Source organism: Stegodyphus dumicola, chromosome 4, assembly GCF_044657685.1.
Source record: "Stegodyphus dumicola isolate Sdum_Otavi_A_Nest chromosome 4, ASM4465768v1".
Lineage (NCBI taxonomy): Eukaryota > Metazoa > Arthropoda > Arachnida > Araneae > Eresidae > Stegodyphus > Stegodyphus dumicola.
Window position 1 is genome coordinate 70,866,276 of NC_140771.1, and position 23,590 is coordinate 70,889,865.

Here is a 23,590-nt window from a genome sequence, read left to right on the forward strand (position 1 = left end):
TTACTTCGGTCTGTGAAACAAATTAATTTGTACTTTTCAAGAATAGCATCGGAATAATAAACAACTGGTACAGAATTCAAGTTAAATGGATGTGGTAAAGAAGAAAATGGACGAGTACCGTCAAGAAAATTTGATGAGGATTTCCTGCAAATGCTTTATGCACTTATTGCATAATATATATATATATATATATATATCAATAATATATTAAAAATATATTATTGATTTTTAAACTGCATTAAATCATTTTTGAGTATTTTACCCTTATATTATTTTATATGATTTCTTCTTTACTGCATGATTACAGCTTTATGTTAATAAGCAATTAATTATAAATTTTATTAATGATACTTTTATAAAAATACTCTCCCTTGTAAATTTCATCGACCTTCAGGGATCAATATCAAACCCGTTGGGAAGCCCAGGTCTGTACAAATCAGGAAAAAAAAAATATTTAAATCAATCACTGAAAGTGAACTTCTGAAAGTTGCGTTTGAAATTTGATATAACACGAGTTGCAACAACATGGAAAAGTGTTTTATTTTTTAAACTACTCTATTAAATTAAGCAAATTTATACTGTTTGTATGCTAAACTTAAAAATAAAATTTTCAGTTCTTAATTAAGTATACAAATATTAGAAATGGCAAATATGTTTATGAATTCACCACTTCCTATCAGAAAGTATAATTTCTGCTGATTCAAAATATATTACTAGTTTTACAGAACATGTGGCGATTAAAACTTGAAATCTTTGCATAAGGAATTCATTTTGGAGTGATAAAAGAGCAGCTCTTACCTCGTATTCCACGATTCTTTTCTTTTTTTCCTCTGTTTTCGTGCTTCTCTCTGTTTTTCCTCCAGACGAGTTTTCTCTGCCGCTGCACCTTCTACGTAGTAAAACGAAATTACTTTTTCTTATTTGATTTCTTAATTACAGTTTAGACAGATTTGTAATATGATAAACACGCGTGAGGTAATATGTTAATTCATAAGAACTTAATTTATAAACAAATACATTAAGAAAGTATATTTATAAAAATTAGAAGATACTAATTATAAAAAGAAAAATCTGTATAATGATTTTAATGATTCCAGCTAAAATAATTTCTCGAGTCCAGCTAGCATTTTATAAGAATTAAAATGAATCTGCGTTTATTGCTTTTAAATCGCCTAGTTTATTTATTAATAACAGAGTAAATTTGAAAGAAATATTTAATATTATCTTACGCTTTGCCGAACGACAAAATAATGCAGCGTGGGAAGTAAAAAAAAAAAAAAATTAATTCGGCCAAAGTCAGCGGCAACACATTGCTTTCAAACCGCTGAGTTTGCTGATTAAATTCCAAAGAAAGTATAATGCGTTTTAGTTGTATGGCGTTTTAGTTGTGTTTAGTTTCTTTTGTATCGCCGAGTTCTGATTAAATTTATATATTTTACACTCTGAAGAGTGGTAACAAAAAGCGTTTAAATCGCTGAATTTTTAATGATAAGCTCCTTAAATTCGTACAAAACATGAAATAAATCAAAAACAATTTCGAGCTTCGAGGTGCACGTGTTTGGGTAGAGAACGATGAGAGTTTAAAAGTTGGTGGCTCTAACTGCAGCCGTTTTTCCGTAATACGAAGATGCATACATACAGATTCTTCATTATTTAATAACTGAGGTAACAAAACAGTTGAAACAAAATGCAACAAAAAGCAAAATACCTGTATCGCCTTCTTCTAACTTCCGGATGTCTGGTCTAAACCTGCAATCTGTCCTTGGCAGAATTTTCTTCAATTCGCTGTTGATTTCATTTAGAGCCATAGTGAAGCTCGTGAAGTTATAATACTATTAAAGTAATATACCTTGTAGTTACAAGACAGCTAATTTAATTAATAATTATAAATAAAACTTAATCACTAGAGTTTCAAGAATGCAATACATATCTAATTTATTTAAAAATTTATTTTTTTAACAGAAAGATCTAGAATACTTCACGTATTCCGAAGATACGTTTTCAAGAATACTTGATATTTCACTTTAAAATACTATTTTTGGAGGACATAAAGAAGGAAGAGATCAAATTATAACAGGCAAATATTAGACTGCAATTATCAGAAACAGGTACCATTCGGTCTGTATACTCAAAAACATTTTTAGTAAATCGTAATATTAGGATGTTTAATAAAATATGTTTAGTAAAATCGTAATATTAGGATACACAGTTAACTGTTAAAAACTAATAGGAAGCCAAAGGTGAGAAAATTACTTCACTGGTACAGAAGTATATAAGTGGATTTAAGATTAAAGTCTCCAGATATTTGTGACCTTAGAAATAACGACCTTAGATATTTTAACGAGCGTATCTGAGAATATAATTCTTACTTTGCATGAACCTTCTGGTCGAGGCTGGACCTGCCACAAGATTGAAGAATTAGGAATGTCCAGAGACGACGAAGAGTCGCTCTTCGGAATTGTTCCATTGTTGTCATCAAGCGCTTCAGGTGGGTCCTGTAATAGAAATCTCTTAAAAAAATTTGGAGTTTTCAATAACGTGACTGAATCATAATACGCATAAATTTTACAAGGTCAATTTAGCGACTGACAAAGAAATAATCTTGCATTTATTCAAACGTAATATAATTCTAATGGGAAATATTTGCAATTTATAAAACATTTCTTAAAACTCAAATAAATAAATAGTAATACAAAATATAGGTGAATTAAAAAGAATACTTTTCTTAAAGGTAATCGGCCAACCAGCGGCCAAAAAGTAGTTGAACACTACTAGATGTCGAATTACAGCGAACAGGCTGTCTGCATGATAAATTTCCGTGGTGCTGCCCATGTGTTAAGTGAATACCAGCCAATTTCCCTTAAAAAGTCCTCCACGTATGTATCGCTTCCATAAGCATATAGCCCTCCAGTTTCTTTGCCTTAATCAATTAATCTAACTTAACCAAACTTTAAAGATTATTAGCGATGTATCATTGAAAAAAAAGCAGAACAATTTTTCAATTTCAAAACGAAAAGTTCTCAGATAGTGATTTCCAGATATGTACTTGTACAAGAGGCTATATATATTAAATCACGGGAATACAAAAATTTTAACTGATCATTCAAAAGACCCTAAAACTTAACCTGATATTCTTAGTTTCTTATGTGTTATAAATCTCCATATAACTAGAAATTTCAGTTAACTAAATACAAAGTCTCCAAGAACGTATTGTGACATTTCACGCAGTTTGTTTGAAATATGTGTTATCTAAGAGGAACTGATAATGATTTTAATTAAATATTATGAGAAAAATGCCCTTATTAATCTCATATTTTGTGAAATTTTTACAACTAACTTAAAATGATCTCACACACAATTTAAAGAAATCTAACGGTTCTTTTATGTGTGATGATATTTGCGATTCTACGGCTGTTTCGGGAATACAAACGGTATTCTTTTCGGTGTATATTAGGATTCTGTGCACGTTATCCATTCTGAATTTTCTGCCTTTTCTATGGAATAACTGTCGCTTTCACATTCGCTAACTATTAACCATATTTTTCGTCTTCTAACACTCCTTACGTCACCACAGCTTTCCTTCCTTCTGTTGTTAAATAGTCTGTCTTATGCACTAAAGTAATTTCATTCTTCATCAACGAAAAATTGATCTCATCTTCACTTGAACTGAATCTTTCCATCGTATTCCATGCCTATTGGGCTCCGTAAATTTGAAAGTAATATCTCTGTTGCCACGGATGTTCAGTTCGAACTAACTTCGCAGACGCATATATAAAAATAAACCTAAAAACGTATTTCTGATTAAAGACTGGCAGTTGCTTCATACGCATATATTGTTAAATACACTCATGAAGCGATACTGCCTAAATAAACATAGCTACCGCTCGAATTATCGCTTCAAACCGAGTGGTGATCGCGAGTCATCTCTCGAATTACGGCATCAAATCAATTAGTTAGCGAGAGTCCGCTCTCAAGTTTTAAGAGTCAAATAAAAGCAATTTCAATCCATTTGGCTTATTATAAGAGAGATTTTATGAAATTCCAACATACATTCTCGGAGACTTTTATCATATGTTTATTCTAGAAAATAGGGTACTTACCGCTTTTACCAGCAATTAGCGATTTCTCCAAATCTGACAGCATTTATTGCCAAACGAAATACGAAACTCATAACCAAAACCAAGTAATAAGAGCCATTACGGATTCAAAATGATGACAATTTTTCAATTTACCATCAAGTGAAAATAAGACTATTTCATTCTTTTTATTAAGAAGTATTTTATTCTCTACCCGAATTTGCAAAAATGGTCTTGAGTACAATGTTATTTAAATAGAAATATTAATTAATTTTGCAAATATAATGGTATTAATATTTTTGGAAATAAAGAAAGGATTTTTATTTAACATTTACATCAAAATTACATTATTTAGACGTGCATTTTTTGGGCGGAGGTTTATGGCGCCTAAACACGCGACATTTTGCCCTTGGCTGCCTGTAAAACTGACAAGTATTGAAAAATACTTTCTCAGAAAAATTAAACGCTTGTCATTTATGTGTGCGGAATTTCTTTTTCAACGTTTCATTGCCTTTTCTTAAAACTATTTGTATTGCGGCATCTTTTGCTCAACTGAGTAAGAAATTTTTCCTCTTTTTACCTACCCATACACAATAATCGTTATTTGATAACTATTTAACTGTGTTATAATTTAAAATATTTTCAAGCCCCGTTTTTTACATAATTTCTCCTCTCTTCCTTTCGAGAGATAAAGCTACGTACTATGAAACATATTTTTCATAATTTTTATCCTATGCTTCTGATGAAAAAGAAATGTGTTCGAAATGCGATCACACTTTTGTTTTTGATATTTACATTAAAATCCGTTATAAGCGTATTTTTAATAGGTTCATTATGAAAAACCAAAACAAAGTTTAGAATTTTATGATATAAATAAAGGGATTATATTAATCAGAAATATTTTATTGGAATATTATCTAATAATTTAAATGTTAAATAGAATTTATTTATTTTTAGACTTTTTAAAATTTTCTCAAAATAAGTAAATTTACAGGTATTTCTATTTTTTTAATCTTTCAGAATCTAATTTCGAAATATGCTTAGAATTTTTAAAATTCAGAAAATGTAGAACGTTGCATTCCTTAAATTGATATATTCAGCATTCTTTTTATTTTGTGATTATATCATTTATTCGTATTCTTTAATCAATTATAACATGTGTACATGTAAACAATGTACACATGCGCATTTTAACTTGAGGGACAGATTTGTCTCTACACGTTAAAGGGTTAAGTTCGAGAAAGAAACTGGATCAGTATTTTGCAACTGACTTCTGTACCTCTCTCAGCTATTTAATTTGAGTCACTAGTGGTGAGTTTTAATGTTTTCTGTGCTTTACAGCAATAAAAAGTGTGAAACATTAATATAGAACATATATTAAGCGATTATTAAATGTAACTTGAAGTTTATCTTACGTGTGGAGAAACTGGTGGTTCTGGTGAAGTTGCACCTCTTGATGATCCACCTCCAGTGAAGGATCTGGTCAAGATGTTTAGTTTATTAGATATTTTTTTCGTGGGCGTGTCGTGATTGGATTCATCGGCACCGCCTTCTGCAAGAGATAAAAATTGATTCTTAATGAAGTGAAACAGGCCTAGGTAGACGTACTAGGCAACAATTTTAGCGCAGTTTTGGTTATTATTTACAGAAGAAAAAGAATAATTGAAATTTTCTAATTTTATTACTTCTTGTAGTTTTTTTTTTACCATAACGAGTATAAATTTTTAGCAAGTATAAGAACTGGAAGACCGTATTAAAAAAAAATGTTGTTGTTGCTATGGTGACGTTTACAGTAAGATCAGAACAAGCCAACGAAATTCCTCGTGACAAGGAGATCAAGATTGCGCCTGTCGTTGGCTAGAGCCTTTAGCACTATACAGGTGACAGTATGACTTCGCTTAGTTCCGCCCTATTGTGATGAAGAGCACCCTGGGGGGGGGGAACGGGTCCGAGGATCTTCCACTCCTCTTCCCCTACCACTAACTTCTCGAGAGGACTTTCAGCTTGCCGTGTAATCCATGCCGCAGAGACACTATACATTTACAAACATCCATGCCTTCTCCAAGATTTGAAGCCGGGCCCTTAGTATAGGAACAGGCTTCCCTAACCACTATACGGTGTGGGCGGCGCATTTAAAATTGGATTTCGCTATTTGGCCAGATTTATGCGAGATACGTACGTACAGATGTCACGAAAAAAATCCCTTTTGAATTCACTTTAAATCCATTTTGGGAAAAAAGTTCTTTGTTCTGTCCGTACTTACAGATGTCACGTGAAAAAACGTCTAAACGGATTCGAGAGTGGTCAAAATGGATATTTCCACTGAAATACGATTCCTCAAATTTTTTTGCTATTGGAATACCCTCCCTTTACTCCGTACAAGGAAATAAAACTTATCGATACAAATGCAGTAAATAATTTTGACTTCATAAAATGTTCAAAATTCCTTCCATCTACCATAACGAATACTTCAGAACGTCAACGCCTGAATTTCATGACATTCAAACTGCCAGGTGTGTCACGGACACGTACCGCTGCTTCTACGATCCTGGCGACTAAGTCGATGTCATGTTTTATGGGCATTTCGTGTACTTCATGTATCCTCACAAGAAGAATAGAATAATGTAAGGCGATCGTGATAGACTCAGAATTTCCCCTAGTACAGCAGGTGTGCGTACAGTACATTGCCGATCGATGTGGCTCCTTACTTGGAAACCTCCATCCTCACTTAATCTATTGTGCAACTGTCCAAACAATAGATGGCTTGGCAGTACATGTGAGTACGTCTCGTGAGTTTCCATTCCACGGCTTCATATACATAATGCATATTAGCGAGATCCTCATAAGATTAGGTATAAGTGCAGGGGTCATCTATTATTTACCCTGAGTAAGTAGGTCAACATCGCCTTCCTGGGGCCCCCGGTGCTGTTCTGATACCGTGGTGCTACTGTTGTTTGGTGCAATTGACATTGCAAACTCTGGCACCTCTGGCGGTGTCATCAGTTGTCCTGTCTTATGTTCGGACTTGAGCCAGGAGGGGCATTTACACCCCTGCCTGGATTATATATGAAACATCGTATACACGCAATGGCATAACAGGAATACAATACACTATTGCTGAAGTAATATGCTACCTGCTTGAGTTGGTCAGGCACTTAACTGCGTGGGGAATGATAGGCTATTCTTGACACCTTGGCATCCCTTAGAGATATTATTAAGCCCTTGCACTGCTTATGAGTGCTGTATGTCTGTTTCATGTTGTTAACGGTGCTTATTGCTTTCCTGTCAAGTTGCACGATATTTTATGGTGGGCACTAGCCATTTAGGCTTTGGCCACTACTAAGGCCAGAAGCGGTGGTCATTTTATTATGGAGGCACGTAACAGGCGGCCACCGTTGGCGCCTATGAAGAGACAGGCAATTTACATCCATGCCTTCTCTGATATTCGAGCCCGGGCCCTTCGGTACAAGAGTCACTAACCACTTTTTTTTTTTCCTCGGCTAATTTGAGTTGCATAACTCTTGATTTCTGGCAACTAGAAAATCAATAACCTTCGCAATTTTGTTCCTTAAGTGTTTGTTTTTGACTTCATGTCTTAGAAATGGGAATAAATCCACTTCTGAATTTGGCTTCTTTTGTGAAGTGACACTGCTAACAGGTAGGAAAAGGATAATATTCTAGGTGACCCCTTTTTCCACAAGCAGAGGGATATTTTGAAAAAAAGATTCTTTGCATAGAAGTATGTAGGAAAGGAGGCGTGCTCCGTGATAAACCACATGATCTGACTGGAAACGTGAATCGAAGAAGAGTTAGCTTTGGGGAAGAGGTTGTAAACACTTCTTCTTATATTGGTAGCGTCCCACAATTATTGCCATGATTCTTTGGTTGTATTTTGCAGTTTTAGTTTCAGCTGTAACAATGGCCGGGGAATTTTCATGGAACTTATTCTCTGGGCTGCCTTCTTGGCTAATAAATAAGTCTCTTTGTTTCCTTTGTAGTCAACAAAGGCTTTAATTCAAATTATAAAGAAATGTTGGCCTTGAACACTAGAGGACTTGCTGAGAATTTTCTAAGCTAGAGGTGATTTATTATCTGGGTTTGCGATTGTATTGTCGAGAGACAATCGGTATAGATTTCCTTAAGAAATGCTGATGTAGGCTTTCTTTGACTGCCTGTAGGATAGCGAACATTTCCCATTGAAATACGCTATTCTCTGTATCGAGCTGAAATTTAAAGTCTTTTGTGTCATGAATACTAAGATAGATTTCTATGGCGCATCTTTTTCCGTTATTTATACCAGAACCATCTGTGCAAATGTTCGGAAAGATGTTTTGGTATCTCTTCTGCTTTGTGCTTAGCGTGATTATATTAGTTCTGCTAGCTGGATGTTTTTCATATGGATGGGTCGGTGAAGTGTAGTAGGTGCCAGTTACTATCTCATTTTTAATTTTGGAATATTTTTTTTTTTTTAACTGAAGAATTGACGTCTTTTCATATTCCTGTTCCACAACCAAAAACAGAGGGATGCTGCTGGTAAGCTGATATAATGCAGAATTTCAGGTTGTTCTTTAAGTTCGAAAGAATAATTCAAAAGGAAGGGCCTTTGGATTGATTGGAGTTTCTCACCGTCATCGGAGACGCCCATATCGCTGGACCATGCAGTCCTATTCTTCATATAGCAGTGTTATACATCAGGTTTTGTATCTGGGGGTTCATTCCCCTTCCGATTTCCTGCACTTTTTTCAGGTTGTTAGCTACACTGGAGGTTTTTTTTTTTTTTTTTTTTTTTTTCTTCTTAATTTGCTGTAAGTGCTCAAGTTAAGTTTATTATCTGTTGTAATTATCAGGTATCTTAGGGATTTGACTATTTTGATTTTCCTATTGTCAATATGGAATCGGCAATCTCGTTATTTGTTTTAGTGGGCTTGTGAAACACGATAGCTTATGAGTATTCCTGGGATATTGTTCATTTTTGGAGTTTGCAAAGTTCTTACTGAACCATGCATCCTTCTCCTGCAACATTCTTCCTGAAATGATCCCGCTGTCTACGCCTACGAACATCGGCCTTTAGCGGCGGTGGTCACTGTTTTAGACACAAGTTCCTATGCGAAACTTGTTCGTCATGGTCTGACAGATCAGAAGGTAAAGTTTGTAAACGAACTTTGGAAACACCCTGTATAATAATTTTTAATGTGTCCGGCCAGCGTGATTTCATAAAAAATATTTAATATTTCTAATGAGACATCTCATTTAAGTGCATTTTTATCTAAATCAATCAGATTTAAAAAGTAGAAAAAGCATTTTTAACAACTACATTTATTGTTTTAGAGGTCAACCAACCATTTTACCGATGGTTCGGTAAAACCATCCAAACTAGTTTTGTGAAAATTTGCAAATGTAACGCTGATTTTTGTTGTTTGACTTCTAAATTAATATTTGTTCAACGTGTTATTTTACCATAACTACATTTATTGCTTTAAAATAGCTTGGTTTGTCAATCAATAACAGACAAAACTAATTTTGAAAGTTAAATAATTAAACGCTTTGTTAAATAATTAATGAGATGTCGAATGGTAACAGGTTGACGCGTGAAGGACAAAAGCATTTTCTCGAAAGCAATGACAACATATTGCTTTTAAATCGTCGAATATGTTGATTAAAATCGAAAGAATAACTATCTCATATTTTGTCAACTGGCAACAGTCTGACGCACTGGAGATAAAAGTGCCTTATTTTCAGCAGTATTGCCAATGTTCGCTTTTAAATCGCTGAGTTTGTTGATCAAAAACCCTTTACATTCTTCCAAAGTATGAAATAAACAAATAAATAAACACTGCATCAAAACGAAACAATACAAAATCGTGTTTCGAGACCAATAGACTATTTGGCCTAAAACATTCGAAATTCTGGCTTCGAGGTGCCCATGTTCGAGGAAGGAATACTTGTGTTCAGAATTTCGTAACTTTAAGTACCGCCGATCTTCCACTAGGCGAGTTACATACATATATGCAGATTCTTCGTTATTTTAACAGCAACGATAATAATATGGTTGCCATGTTCTTCAGTGTGGTATCATGGATCCTTTTATGAGAAAGAAATTCGGATTTACTTTTTCCAATGCGTTACAGCCTCCTTATACACTAATTGCAGAAAATGCTCTCTGTATTGCTTGATTTGCGCACCTGAAGAAGATTCGAAATATTAATCATCTACATGTTTATTCATGGTTTATATATATTGTGCAATTTCAAGGAATCACTTCTTTTCTGGTCTTATCTTAAAAACTAGAGCAGGTTCCCTTTGGCTTATATTTCAGAAAAGCGAAGATTGAAATTGACATCTTAAGGCAATTGAACCTCCCTCAAAACAATCGGTATCACCACTTAATGACCACATAAAAATGTGTCAAAATAAGATTCATATAAAATTTAAACGTCTAGGAAAAAACAACTTTCAGTTCTCAATAACGGTTCTGGTTTCACATGTCAATTTAGAGTGACATTTAATCGTAGGTTCGAACAAATTCTTTGCGCACAGAATTTTATAATATGCAGATATCGTGACGTAAAATATCATCATCAGCACTAATCGTAGGTTCGAACAAATTCTTTTCCCACAGAATTTTATAATATGCAGATATCGTGACGTAAAATATCATCATCAGCACTAATCGTAGGTTCGAACAAATTCTTTGCGCACAGAATTTTATAATATGCAGATATCGTGACGTAAAATATCATCATCAGCACTAATCGTAGGTTCGAACAAATTCTTTGCCCACAGAATTTTATAATATGCAGATATCGTGACGTAAAATATCATCATCAGCACTAATCGTAGGTTCGAACAAATTCTTTTCCCACAGAATTTTATAATATGCAGATATCGTGACGTAAAATATCATCATCAGCACTAATCGTAGGTTCGAACAAATTCTTTTCCCACAGAATTTTATAATATGCAGATATCGTGACGTAAAATATCATCATCAGCACTAATCGTAGGTTCGAACAAATTCTTTTCCCACAGAATTTTATAATATGCAGATATCGTGACGTAAAATATCATCATCAGCACTAATCGTAGGTTCGAACAAATTCTTTGCCCACAGAATTTTATAATATGCAGATATCGTGACGTAAAATATCATCATCAGCACTAATCGTAGGTTCGAACAAATTCTTTTCCCACAGAATTTTATAATATGCAGATATCGTGACGTAAAATATCATCATCAGCACTAATCGTAGGTTCGAACAAATTCTTTGCCCACAGAATTTTATAATATGCAGATATCGTGACGTAAAATATCATCATCAGCACTAATCGTAGGTTCGAACAAATTCTTTGCCCACAGAATCACTTTATTAAGAAAAATATCATCATCAGCACTTTTCAAAAGTGATCTCTTTGTTTTAATTAATTGTGAATCTAAAATTCTTGCTTGCACTTTTCTTATTAAATGAAACTATGTCAGTTTTTTAAATATACTTTTTAGAATAAGATACAAACGTATTGTCTAATAAATCACAAGATTATGCCTTTATCTATGTTACGGAGGACATGTTTTTCAAAAGATGGCGTGGATCAATCATAGGTGCCATATAATTATTATGTTTTACGTTAAACATAGAATGTGAACCAAACGCAAAACTAAATCAAGCACAAATGTTTAACGCAAAAGCTTAGATTTTCGTAACTGAACAATAGCGAAACAATGAAGAATTGATGAACAATAGCGAAACAATGGACAACAATGAAACGATAACTCTATTTAAGATTCGTCAGAGCAAAATTCTACATGTAGTGGCTCAGTGTAATTCTATCTTTAAAAATCTACATAACCTAGATTTAATACGAATTTATTGCAATATCAAAAACAAAATAATCTAATCTAAAATACCATCTGTAACATTCAAACCGTATCGAAGCAAATCGAAAGAGTGTTCTGTTTTACACCGTCGTCATTTATTCTTTTCTAAATCAATACGTTCTACTACTTTTCATGTTGCTATTCAGAGATAACGAAATTCTATTCAGGCCAGAATAGTAATGATTGTAATATATTATTGCAATGGAGCAGTGCAATTTATCAACAGGTGTAAAAGAAATATTTAAAAATTCATTAAAAGCATTTGGAATCATTAAAAACCTCTTGTGAGTTGTGAGATAAAAAGTATTTATTTCTATAGTATAATTATTAGTTTAAAAAAAATCTCACCTGAATTATGCTTGTGCTTGCTGCCAGATTCTGTCTTCATGTATTCTTCATAGTCCGCTACTGATGAGATTTTCAAATAATCCGTCCATTTCCCATACAGGAAGCACAATTTCTTCTTTCTGAACAGCACAAAAGAATTGTCTGTTTTGAAAATGGCAAAGCACTGCATTAATTATTTGCACGAATTAATATGGCAGGATAGCACTTAACGATTCCTTAATGGAATTAATGGGGAAAGGCCTTTTTCCTTTATTAAATTATACTGTAACAGAAGGAGATTATTACATACGCAGAAAATTTAATCAAGTTCTAGCAAAACAAGAACTTTTCTAAAATGATTTAAAAGCTTTACTTCTGAAGCATGTTTGAGAAAAATTTTTGCTGAAGAAAATACGCATTTAAATTTGGATGTCTTCGATTCGTTAAATTTCATGATTTTAAAATAATTTTCTATTCATATTTTGAAAGAAAATATTTATTGTGTTATAAGGTACTTCTCCCGCCATTCTAGCGTGCCTTCGTGGTGTAGTGGTCTGCACGCTGGACCGTTATTCCAGAGGTCCGTGGTTCGATAGCGTTTGCTAATTTTTCATCACTCCGAACTCGAAATAGCCTAATGTCTCTCTCAGAAGGAAAGTGTTAAAAAGTAGATTCTCCTTCTCTCTCAGATTATTTAGGATTTCTCTCAGATTATCTCTCAGATTATTAGGCCATATTTTAAACTAGAAAAATGCAACGAAGACTTGAGAATTAAAAATTTTCAACCTTATTCATTCATTTTACGATCATTTAAAGTATCATGAATGATCCTGACTTTTTATTGCTTCGAAATTTTGTTTCAAACATTGTATATTCAGAGTCATTGTACATTACTTATGCAACTCCGGAATGTGTAGGGATTAGGAAAAATTTTTATTATATATTTTTTTAATCTGTAAGTTACGTATTTCAAATCCTGTGCTTCTGCATGTTTTAGCGAATGTATCTCACACCGTATTTAAGTTTAAGAATGATGCAACAAATGAAAGTCTATTTTATTTCATCTGTTTAATACCATATTACAAACATATGTTTTATTAGAAACTCTTTTATATTGACGCATAGGCAAAAATGAGGAAAAGGTGTTCTTCAGTAATTTTTGTCTTGAAGGCTCAAAATGGTTCGTTCAGCTCGATCTTAAGCTATTTTTAGTACTTAGGTAATATCCTGTCAACCGTGAAAGTTGGTAGTCATCAAAGGTAGGAGAAGATCCTGCCAAAGTTGCAACGATCATGCTTACCACTTTATTTAATAAACAATTAGTGTTATACCCGCTTCATTTTTGTGCTTCGTATAAATGATTCTGTCACGGATTTCTACAATTTTGGAATGCCCTCCAATTTCATCGGAAGTTCTGTTTAAAAAACTATGAGTACAAACTTCCCGCAGGTAATTGTTCAAATTCATTACTGTCTTGTCAGCCGTATTCAGCTGATTATATCATGTTCGTTAACATATATATGCGTTGATGGTAAAATCCCATAACTTAAAAAAAAACCACTGCTTGCTGTTTTGTAAAAGGCAGGCCCCAAACTTTAATATTATTTTTCCAAAATGCAAGGAAAAATACAGCAATAACAGCAACATCCTTGTTCATAAAAACGGAAGGTGGCTTATTGAAAATCACTTGGGGTTTACATCAAACGAAAGCGGAGATGTTACGAGTGTGTTGTCACGTGTATCCTTAGCTAACGTGTTACGCCACAACTAGCGTTAAATCACGCTGCCTGCTGATAGTTTCATGGTTAACGGGATAATATTTAAGTAGCCTATTTTTTATTAAGTGTTGTGTATTTCCCTTCTCCTCCACGGTAAAAACTAGTCTGCCATTTCACTCTTATAGTCAAGAATAACTGAAACTATTCATGTTGTCTCTGAGATGAGCATCTAGTTCTAGTAGTAGTAGCATATATAATAGTTATTTGCTTCATGATGAGATTAAAATTGTTACTTTAATATGGCTTTAGAGTAAATTGTTAAATACAGTAAGACCCCGCTTAACGCGGGGGATACGTTCCATCAAAGTAGAGCGTAATGCGAAACAGCGCTAAACGAGGCTATCTTTACATGTAAATATTGGGGTTAGGGGAAGATGGCTAGGAAATTGGTTAGGTGTTAAATTTAAAAAGTATGTTTTTTTAATAAAAATAAAACCAAACATTTATTTCTTAAAGCCCAAATTAATACCACATTATTATTTCTTGCAAAAATAAAAACAAAATATAAATAACAAAACGAATATTCTTAAAAAAAAACAAAATTCTAAGTCAGTCATATTTAGTTAGCCTTCCGCGTTTTCAGTGTTCTGCCTTTTTGTGACAAAAGCATCTAATGTTGTTTGCCTTTTTCTTTTGCGTTGTTCTCTTAAAAGTTCTTCATAAACGGATAGAGCATCTCTAACACCACGCCTTACTTTTGAGCTCCTGTCAAAATTCGGATCATTTTCAATGAATTGATCCATTATTTCAGTTATGGTAGACAAACTCCTTTTTACAAACGCCATCGAAAGTTCTTTTTGCTCTTCTTCTGAATCACTGCTGTCAACATTTTTGTTTTCTTCTTGTTCAGTTAATTCCTTGAGCTCATCATTAGAAAGACTAGCCGCTGCTTCTTGAATTATTTCTTCGACATCTTCCACATTTACCCCTTCAAAATATGTCTGTACAATACCGCACCAAACAAGAAATACAAGTACACTCTTTCGGATATGTATTTGAAACCTATCGCTGCATAATATTTCGGGGAATCCCCGTATGCTGCGAGCGATTTCGTGGAATCCCCGGGTTGAAATAAAAGAGCGCTAAACCGAAACAGTGCTAAACGAAACAGCGTTAAGCGGGGTCTTACTGTATGTTAAATAACATGGTTATTTAATCGTTTTTTTTTAAACAACGAATTTAACATTTTGTGTACAGTTACTTTTTCATTCTACCTTAAAGAACTTTTGAAATATTACTGAATATTTGTTGCTCCCTTTTCCATTTACTTCTTACCTTAAAAATTTTCTGTCACTGAATCGTACATTTACTGTTGTACGGAACTAGCTCTTTATCGATTGCTGTCAGTTGAAAATCGATAGACAATTCAGCTAGGTAAGAGCATATTTATTAATGTACTTGAAGGTTATTGAAGTCTATATAGTGCTTTAAATCGATACTTAACATTCCCACCTATATAAGGTTTTGTAAAAATATTTTATTTTATTTGCCAACATGAAAAGGATCATATTTTGGCTGTTGATTTCTATGTTACTAAGTATTAAGAACAGAGCCAGATTTAGACTTGATTTAGACCCTTAGCTATTTGAGATATGGGGCTCTTTATAAGTCTGTTATAATATATTTTAATACTGTTTATACTATATTTTAATTTTTTCGGGAAGAAAGTGGGGGGCCTTAAGCTATAGCTTGTGAAGCTTATACGTAAATCCGGTCCTGTTTACGAACCACTGGAAGTCGAATTTGAACTTTTATTCTTGTGGCTGATTTTTAGTTGTATTTCAGTCCAGATAGAAAGCACATCATATAACTGCTTTAAAGACACCTATGTTTTTTGATTTTGTGTAGTAGATATGTATATAATTATGCTGTTGAATTTGATAGTATAAATGATTTATAATGAATAGCAGAGTTGTTAGTTCTTATGATATGAATTGCAGAAATCTTCAATCTAGTCAGTTTGCCTGGCTTCGAAGAATTGTTCTACCTATTTACGTACTAAAATTATTTACTTGAAACTTACATGGAATTTTATTTCATACTTTACTATTAAAAATTACTATTCAGTTAGGAACGCGTGAATATATTTATTTCAAAATAAATCCCTTACAGCTTTGAAATACGGGACACACCTTAAATATTGGTATAAACGTTAAGGAAAGACAACAGGGCACAACCAAAGGACGAAGAACTGCACAGCAACCCATGAACGAAAATATCATAGAAAAGTGACATCAGAAGTACAAGAAAAGAAGGGACACAAGACAGAGATTTCCAGAAGTATTTATTCTTGATAAATATTGCATATTATTGTAGTAGATAATACTATTTCAGAATGTTACAAAAGATGTTCAGTTACCAACCGCTCAGCCGGTATAGTGGTTAGTGACCGTAAAGATGGGCCTGGGTTCGAATTCTGGAGAAGGCACGGTTGTAACTGTCCGCCCCTTCATAGGAGGCAACGGTGGCCACCTACTAGGCGCTTCCATCATGTAATGGCCACCACTTCCGGCCCTTGTAGTGATGCAAGGCTAATGGCTATTAAATAAAGCTTCCAGCCATTAAAAATATTCAGTTTCAACCTTTACAAGCCACGAATGCTGAACCATGGAATGGCAGACACGATCAAAAACACCTGGATTTGCTTGTATATCTACAGCAGCACAGATGATTCTTGCTACCAGATCTATTTTAGACTCGACAGGTGTTTCATATACATCAGTTTTTAAGTGCTCCCTTTAAGGTCGTATTGCACATTCAAAACATTCGGAAGAACAACTCTTTAGAATAATGATAACGTTACTAACATTATTACTGACTGGCAGCTTCTTTGTCACACGATATGGAACAGCCAATCACCGCATATCATGTTGCGGTTACCATGTAATGGGGAAATGGTTCTCCAATTCAAACGTTGGTTGATGACGGAAAATTTGATAGCTGATTGGTTGTTGTGTGAAGGAAAGGAAAAAGTCGTGCATCTTTCTTTTATTGGTAAAGCAGGTAGAAAAATTGTCTGGAATAGATATTCATCTGAGATAAATGGATATGTGATAACAGCCTAAGAAGAAATCCAGGCTGCTCAAATCCCGAAAGCGTGGAGGCTAAGCAACTGGTTCACGACGTCCAATCTATTGTTGACTAAAAGGCATACTAAAATGTCTCCGAAAACATTTTTCGTTATGAGAAGGCGCCTCACCATGTTGAAACCACATATTACGTCTCACATTTTGTGGAATAGGATGAAGTAAGCTTGGAAGAATCTGTTTAAAAAAGATGAGATAATTTGCTAATGACATCAATAATGACGAAGCAGTCGCTGACCAAACCAGCCCAAAGATTCACTGAGATGAGATGTTCGGCGTCATGCGGTCTCGTTCAATGGCACGCCATTGAACGAGACCGCATGAACATCCTGTTGGTTAAACACACCATCTCGACGGAGATACATCTCATTACTAATAAAAACATAACACGGGAAATGAGCATCTTGGGCATATTGGTGGATATACCACTGCGCAAAACCCACACGTGCATCCAACACGTTATGTTGTTGCCTGCCCTCCTTATGCCCACTATCTCTTAAAGATTTAAAGACCAATATTCGCATAAATTGTGATGCACATTCAAAAACAAACCATAGTTCATCTTTCTGAGGGAACCGTTCTCGATACAGTCACAGAGCTGCTTTTGCATTGCCATCAGCCAATCCATTACACTGAATGCACGTCTGCCAGCGAACTGTTCATACAACGCTGCGTGCTCTTCTTAGGCGACTACTGCTCGAATGACGAAAAATCAGATATTTCCCCGCCAGTGCCCTCGTGAACAGCAAAATCTAGCAGCATGACATTTGCAGTCATGGGTTGCTATGTAGTTTTAATCCTTTTGAAGTACCTTGCCTGTCCTTAAAGTTTCTACCAATATTTATGGCAAAGCCTGTATATTTAGTCTCAAGCAATAATGGTAACAAAATATAAAATTTATTTTTGCATCCTCTTTATTTTTAAACTCTTGGCAGTTTTGTTCCTTTCCTCACACATAATGAGGAAGCGAACTAATTAACCTTAGAAATTCATCCATGAAAATATCCTATATTTTTAGATAAACGGTCCACAAGCTTCAGAGTGGATAAGATCGCTTAACATTAGTATTTCGACCTGGATTCAAATCCATACGAAAAGGGAGACGGAAAGGGCGTTTTTGAAGTTTTTATAATCTATAACGTGAGCCAATGTTCCCTAAAAGTTCCCGTGAAACCATACCTTTCCTTAGAGAGATAACCCTAATGGACTTTGACATAATCATATCCGCAGACAAATAGTTCTTGAACGCTTTACTATATTCGACCAGGTAAATAAAAATTTAAGCGAAAATAATCTATTTAATCTTTCCGCCCTCCAGACATTTTATTCAAAGTTCTCCCATGGGTGTGTATATGTATGTTTAGCTGCTAGGTGATATGGTATGGGCCCTAGAGTTGATACTGTATAGGCATCTTTCACATTAATTCTTGTTGTAGTTGCTTCTATTGTTTACCTGAGAAGTATAAACTTCACTATACCTTGAATAATATTGAGCATATACGTATTTCCATAAAAGAAAAGCGATGAATCGTATCAATGAATAACTCATTTACTTAAATGTGTTTAAAAAGAGCATACTTTTATCTATGTTAGGGGTCCATAAGAAATTATCATAGAGATTAAGCAAGACACTTTTACCATGCTCTTTTTTCAAAGGTTAAATATAAATATTAATCTGATTGCAATTCAACATCTCGCAGTTTGACTATGTTCTCAGCTTGCTGATATATTTTTCTGTTTTTATGCGCGGAGTTTTATTTACGTTTTTCCGCATGCGTAAATTGCGAAATAGGCACTTGCGAAACGGTTTCGCTTGTAATAGCTATGATCTCCTTTCAACACACGTGCTTATTCTTTGCCCAGACTGGCGTCTACTTCAGTTTAATGGAAACTTTTTAAACACACACATACAAAAAAAGCTGATAAGTATTTTTTACACTTATCTTTTTCTGAGTTCCTTCATTGCTCGTAACAGAACAAAGAGGTTGCCGCAAATGCTTTTATGTTCCATTCAGCTTATTTGTCTTGGTGTTAGCACTGTAGAAACAACTTAAAATCATAACAAAGACTAAGCGGTTGCTTTGAAAATGTGAAATTTTCTTGTTTAAATATATTGCTTAATAGCATATTTAGGAGAAGTTTTAATCCAAAGTAGTAGATACTTGATAATGCAAAGCTTAAGGAAGCACTGTCCAAAATATATGCATAATCAGTGCCCGATTTACAAAACCAGAACTCAGGTTAGAACCTAATTTACAGAAGGGTAAATTCGAAAGATGCATGTGTATCCACTTTCGAGGTGGAGCCACTAATTTTTAATTTTAAATATTTTTTTCAATATTAGGTTTTAAAATTGCATGATTAGAAGCAAGAATAAAGTTTTAATTTCGTATTTTACTGTTCTTTTTTGTATCTTGCTTTCAAACAGCTTATTAATTCACAACATACTTCAGTTTTAAAGATAAATATCTTACATTTTACCGCATGGCAATAGATTCGAATGAAAAGTGAAATAACGCTTTTAGAGTGATTCGACGCAAAATCCCATTTCGAAACTAATAACCCCTTTTTGGGCTAATACATATTATTTTAGAAATCAAACGAAAAATAGTTTGGTTTAGAAAACAAGCGAAAAGGAAACTTTATTCGGAATTTTTTATCATATTTAATCATTTTTCTCTAAACATGGAAACTTCACCCACACGTTAAAACAACAGTGAGGACTTTGCATGTGTTTTATGCGTCTAGTATTATAAAGCTCCGTAACTTATGTAATAAAATTAAGCCTAGACTTAGGGAGGTTCGAATTTATTATACAATTAACCGAATTACACGATAAAATTAGGTTAATTATATATAATATTATACTATACCACGTACAGGTATAACGTGGGAGTGCTTATACGCAATTAATGTACGCTGATCCTTGTCTTGCAATTCAGATAAATAAAATTCAGTTATTAGAAGAGATGTAAAAAATACTCTTCAATAGAAACTATTTATTTGGAATACTAAACAAAACTTATATCCTCCATCATAAAGCAAGTAATATCTTGTAGTATCATTCAATAATATACGGATATCTTAACCGAGAATAAATTTTTTGTAATTATCGCGTTTTCTACAAATGCCAAATAAATGTTTTTGTTTGAATGTCTTTAAGCACTGAAAAAAACATGAAATTTTCTTTTCTTTTACTAGTGTTTGCTGGTTTAATTGGTATTTAAAAATGATAACTATAGTTCGGCCGCGTGCAGGCATTCTACCAAGCACTAGCGGTCATCCAAAAGGGGTCCGTGACACTTAGCCGACAGGACATTTAGCCGACACGGACACTTAGCCGACAGGTCATTTAGCCGACACGGACAGTTAGCCGACAAGACATTTAGCCGACACGGACACTTAGCCGACAGGTCATTTAGCCGACACGGACAGTTAGCCGACAAGACATTTAGCCGAAAAGGGCACTTAGCCGACAGGTCATTTAGCCGACACGGACAGTTAGTCGACAAGACATTTAGCCGACAAGGACACTTAGCCGAGAGGACATTTAGCCGACAAGGACACTTAGCCGAGAGGACATTTAGCCGACACGGACAGTTAGCCGACAGGACATTTAGCCGACACGGACATTTAGCCGACAGGACATTTAGCCGACAAGGACAGTTAGCCGACAGGACATTTAGCCGACAAGACATTTGGCCGACACAGAAAGTTAGCCGTCAGGACATTTAGCTACGGGACACTTACCTGTCAAGACACTTAGTCAACGAGTTACTAAGCCGACAGTGACGTTTAACAGACACGTACCCAAAAATTATTTAAACTATCAATTACAAAATTTCTCGACTACTCCATAAGTTCAATATTTAAGTCATTTTTTCACTTATCAGTAAAATTCATTTTTCTATTCTGAAAGATCTCATATGTGCTATTATAATTTATTGTGTTAATTTAGCATTGTTTGATATGTATCGTGCTGTTTGGTGTACATTGGCCAAATTGAAAAAGCGCTGAAATTTCTCGAAAATGAATAAAACAAAACCTTAAAGAATATTTTACTTCTAAATTAAACATTATGCACTAGTTTAGGGCTATAAACATTAACCTAAGTAAGTATTTTAAGCGAGAGGCGTGGTCAATAAAATGTTACAGAATTTTTATCTTATGAATGGTGGCATGAACTGCAAATTATAGAGGTCACAAATAATTTATACCTTTGCTTGTCTTAAAAATTCACTTTTTTTAATTGTTTTTAATAACAAAATAAAATATATTTGCTAAACTAACCCTCACCACCATATGTTTTCATAAAAAGTATAATTCAAGAATAACAATAATTTTTATTGCATTATTCAGATTTCTCATGACAGGGAAAGGAAATTTCCTTAGTGAGAAGAGCCAAACGATTTTGTAAGGGTTTGGTTTTGGTTTATTTAATTATGGAAAAACACACTAGGGCTATCTGCCTAAGGGAGGGATGCCTTCGTGGAGGACTTTCTAAGGGAAACTGGCTCGTATACACGTTACACATGGGGAAAACCACGAAAACGCCCATGCAGCCAGCCCGTTCCCGGGATTCGAACCTCGGACCGAACTACCAGTGTTCAGCGACGTTACCGCTCGGCCGCTGGTGGGCCCATAAGAAAGAGTATGGACGATCTGGATTACTTTAACACGGAAACCACTGGCGTTTGTATCACATAACTGTTTTTAATTATTAAATGTGATACGTATACATCTTATACATCATGATACATCTTATACATCATGATGTATAAGTGATGAGATTATGAAAGTCCCAGTTTATGCAAACAAGATTTAACATGTCTCATAAAAGTACTTTTTACTGCATTTTTTTCAAGCGTAATTCTTGTATAAATTTCTTTACTTTAGTAAAACGGTAAAAATTCTAAACGCAAAACTTCTGAACTTACTTTTGTGTACAAATAAAGTAAAATTAAAGAATACTGATAGCATATGATGCTTTGAAACAAATAAGGTAAAATTAAACAAGATCTGATAATTTTCTTTGATTTTATGAGCATTTTCAGGCAGTAGTTTTTAAAATTATTATAACATAACAAGACTATCATTTATTTGATTATGTGATCATTAATTATTAACATTGTAAGATGATTATTTATTTTAGTAATTCATAAAATTCGGAGCATAAACTTTTTTGAGTGCAATGAGGGGGAAAAATGGATAAACTCTGGAAGCACTCAGCAATATAATTTTATATTACGCCCAAAGGAGTGTTTTTGTAACGTTTTGCGTGTTACCTTTATTTATTAAACATCATGTTCTTCGCAAATAAACCAGATAAAATTTAATTCATGAACAATATCACAAAATATTTGAAAATGACATATCTTTAGAATTTCCGCGCTGGAGATTGTTATTTTCTGTACAGGGTTGCCATTGCTTGCTTTGAACTCGTTGAGTTTCTTAATCAAAACTTCGTTAAAGTTACAAAATATCAAATGGATTAAAACAAATTCCAAATTAGGCCGTCCAGGTAAACATGTTCGGGTGGAGGATTACGTTATTCAAAATTTTATGATTCTAAATTCTGTTGTTTTTATCCACAGTGCATGAGAAACATACATGCATTCATGCAGTTTCTTCATTATTTAATTTCTTTAAATTTAATACAGGATGATAATATTTGGTGGCAACAGTTTGCAAAGTGAAACGGACATTTATAGTGAAACTTAAATTTAATAATAAATAAGCACAATCCCGTTTCGAAACTAATAGCTTTTCTGAGCTGCCGCCCCTTTGGATTAATAAAATAAATTAGCAATAAATAAGAAAACTTATGCAGAACTAGACATAAATTTAAAAAAAAAATCACTATAAAAACTAGCACAATTAATTATTACAGTTAAATACAATTTTTAACATTAGAATAAATGCAAAAAAATTATTAAAGTGTTAAAAGTGTTAATCATTATGGTGTATTATGAAATATTATTGAAATAAAACTTCTTTGCAGAATATTATGCTATAATATTCAGATATACTTTTAAAAAAAAGCAGTACAAATAAGAAATTTAAGCAAAAACTTTCAAAAATCCATTTTTTTCAATTTTAATATTTTTTACTTATTTACGCCAATAAAAAGCATAAAAATTTTAAGAGAAAATTGTTTGCTTGAATTTTTCTATTAGTTCAGATTTAAAATATTATTTTTTAAAAGAAGGCGATACAAATTTCTTTACAGCATAGGAAAAGCTAAAAAATATCCAGACCTGAAAGCATGTAACAGCTTTATAATTATTTAGAACATTAATTACGCTTGATAAACATGCTAAATTTTTAAAAATCAATTTCAGTTTCAAAAATAAAAATATCTAAAAACTCTAAGTTTTGAAATGAGATGCTATCACCAGCTTTTTCTTGAAAATTATACGCGCTGCAATAGCCAACTATTGTTAAGTTTCT

At 33.7% G+C, this 23,590-nt stretch overlaps 1 protein-coding gene across 1 annotated transcript in view; it reads right to left on the reverse strand.

The window, feature by feature from the left end:
- Positions 1-23,590, reverse strand: part of LOC118201077 (oxysterol-binding protein-related protein 2-like) — a 325,620-nt gene that overhangs the window by 14,225 nt on the left and 287,805 nt on the right. Inside the window, exons 8-12 of the mRNA XM_085815069.1 lie at positions 12,298-12,416; positions 5,492-5,628; positions 2,370-2,495; positions 1,709-1,832; positions 799-889 (exon numbers count right to left, since the gene is read on the reverse strand). Coding sequence (XP_085671195.1) covers positions 799-889; positions 1,709-1,832; positions 2,370-2,495; positions 5,492-5,628; positions 12,298-12,416 — 597 coding nt within the window. The remainder of the gene's footprint in view (positions 1-798; positions 890-1,708; positions 1,833-2,369; positions 2,496-5,491; positions 5,629-12,297; positions 12,417-23,590) is intronic.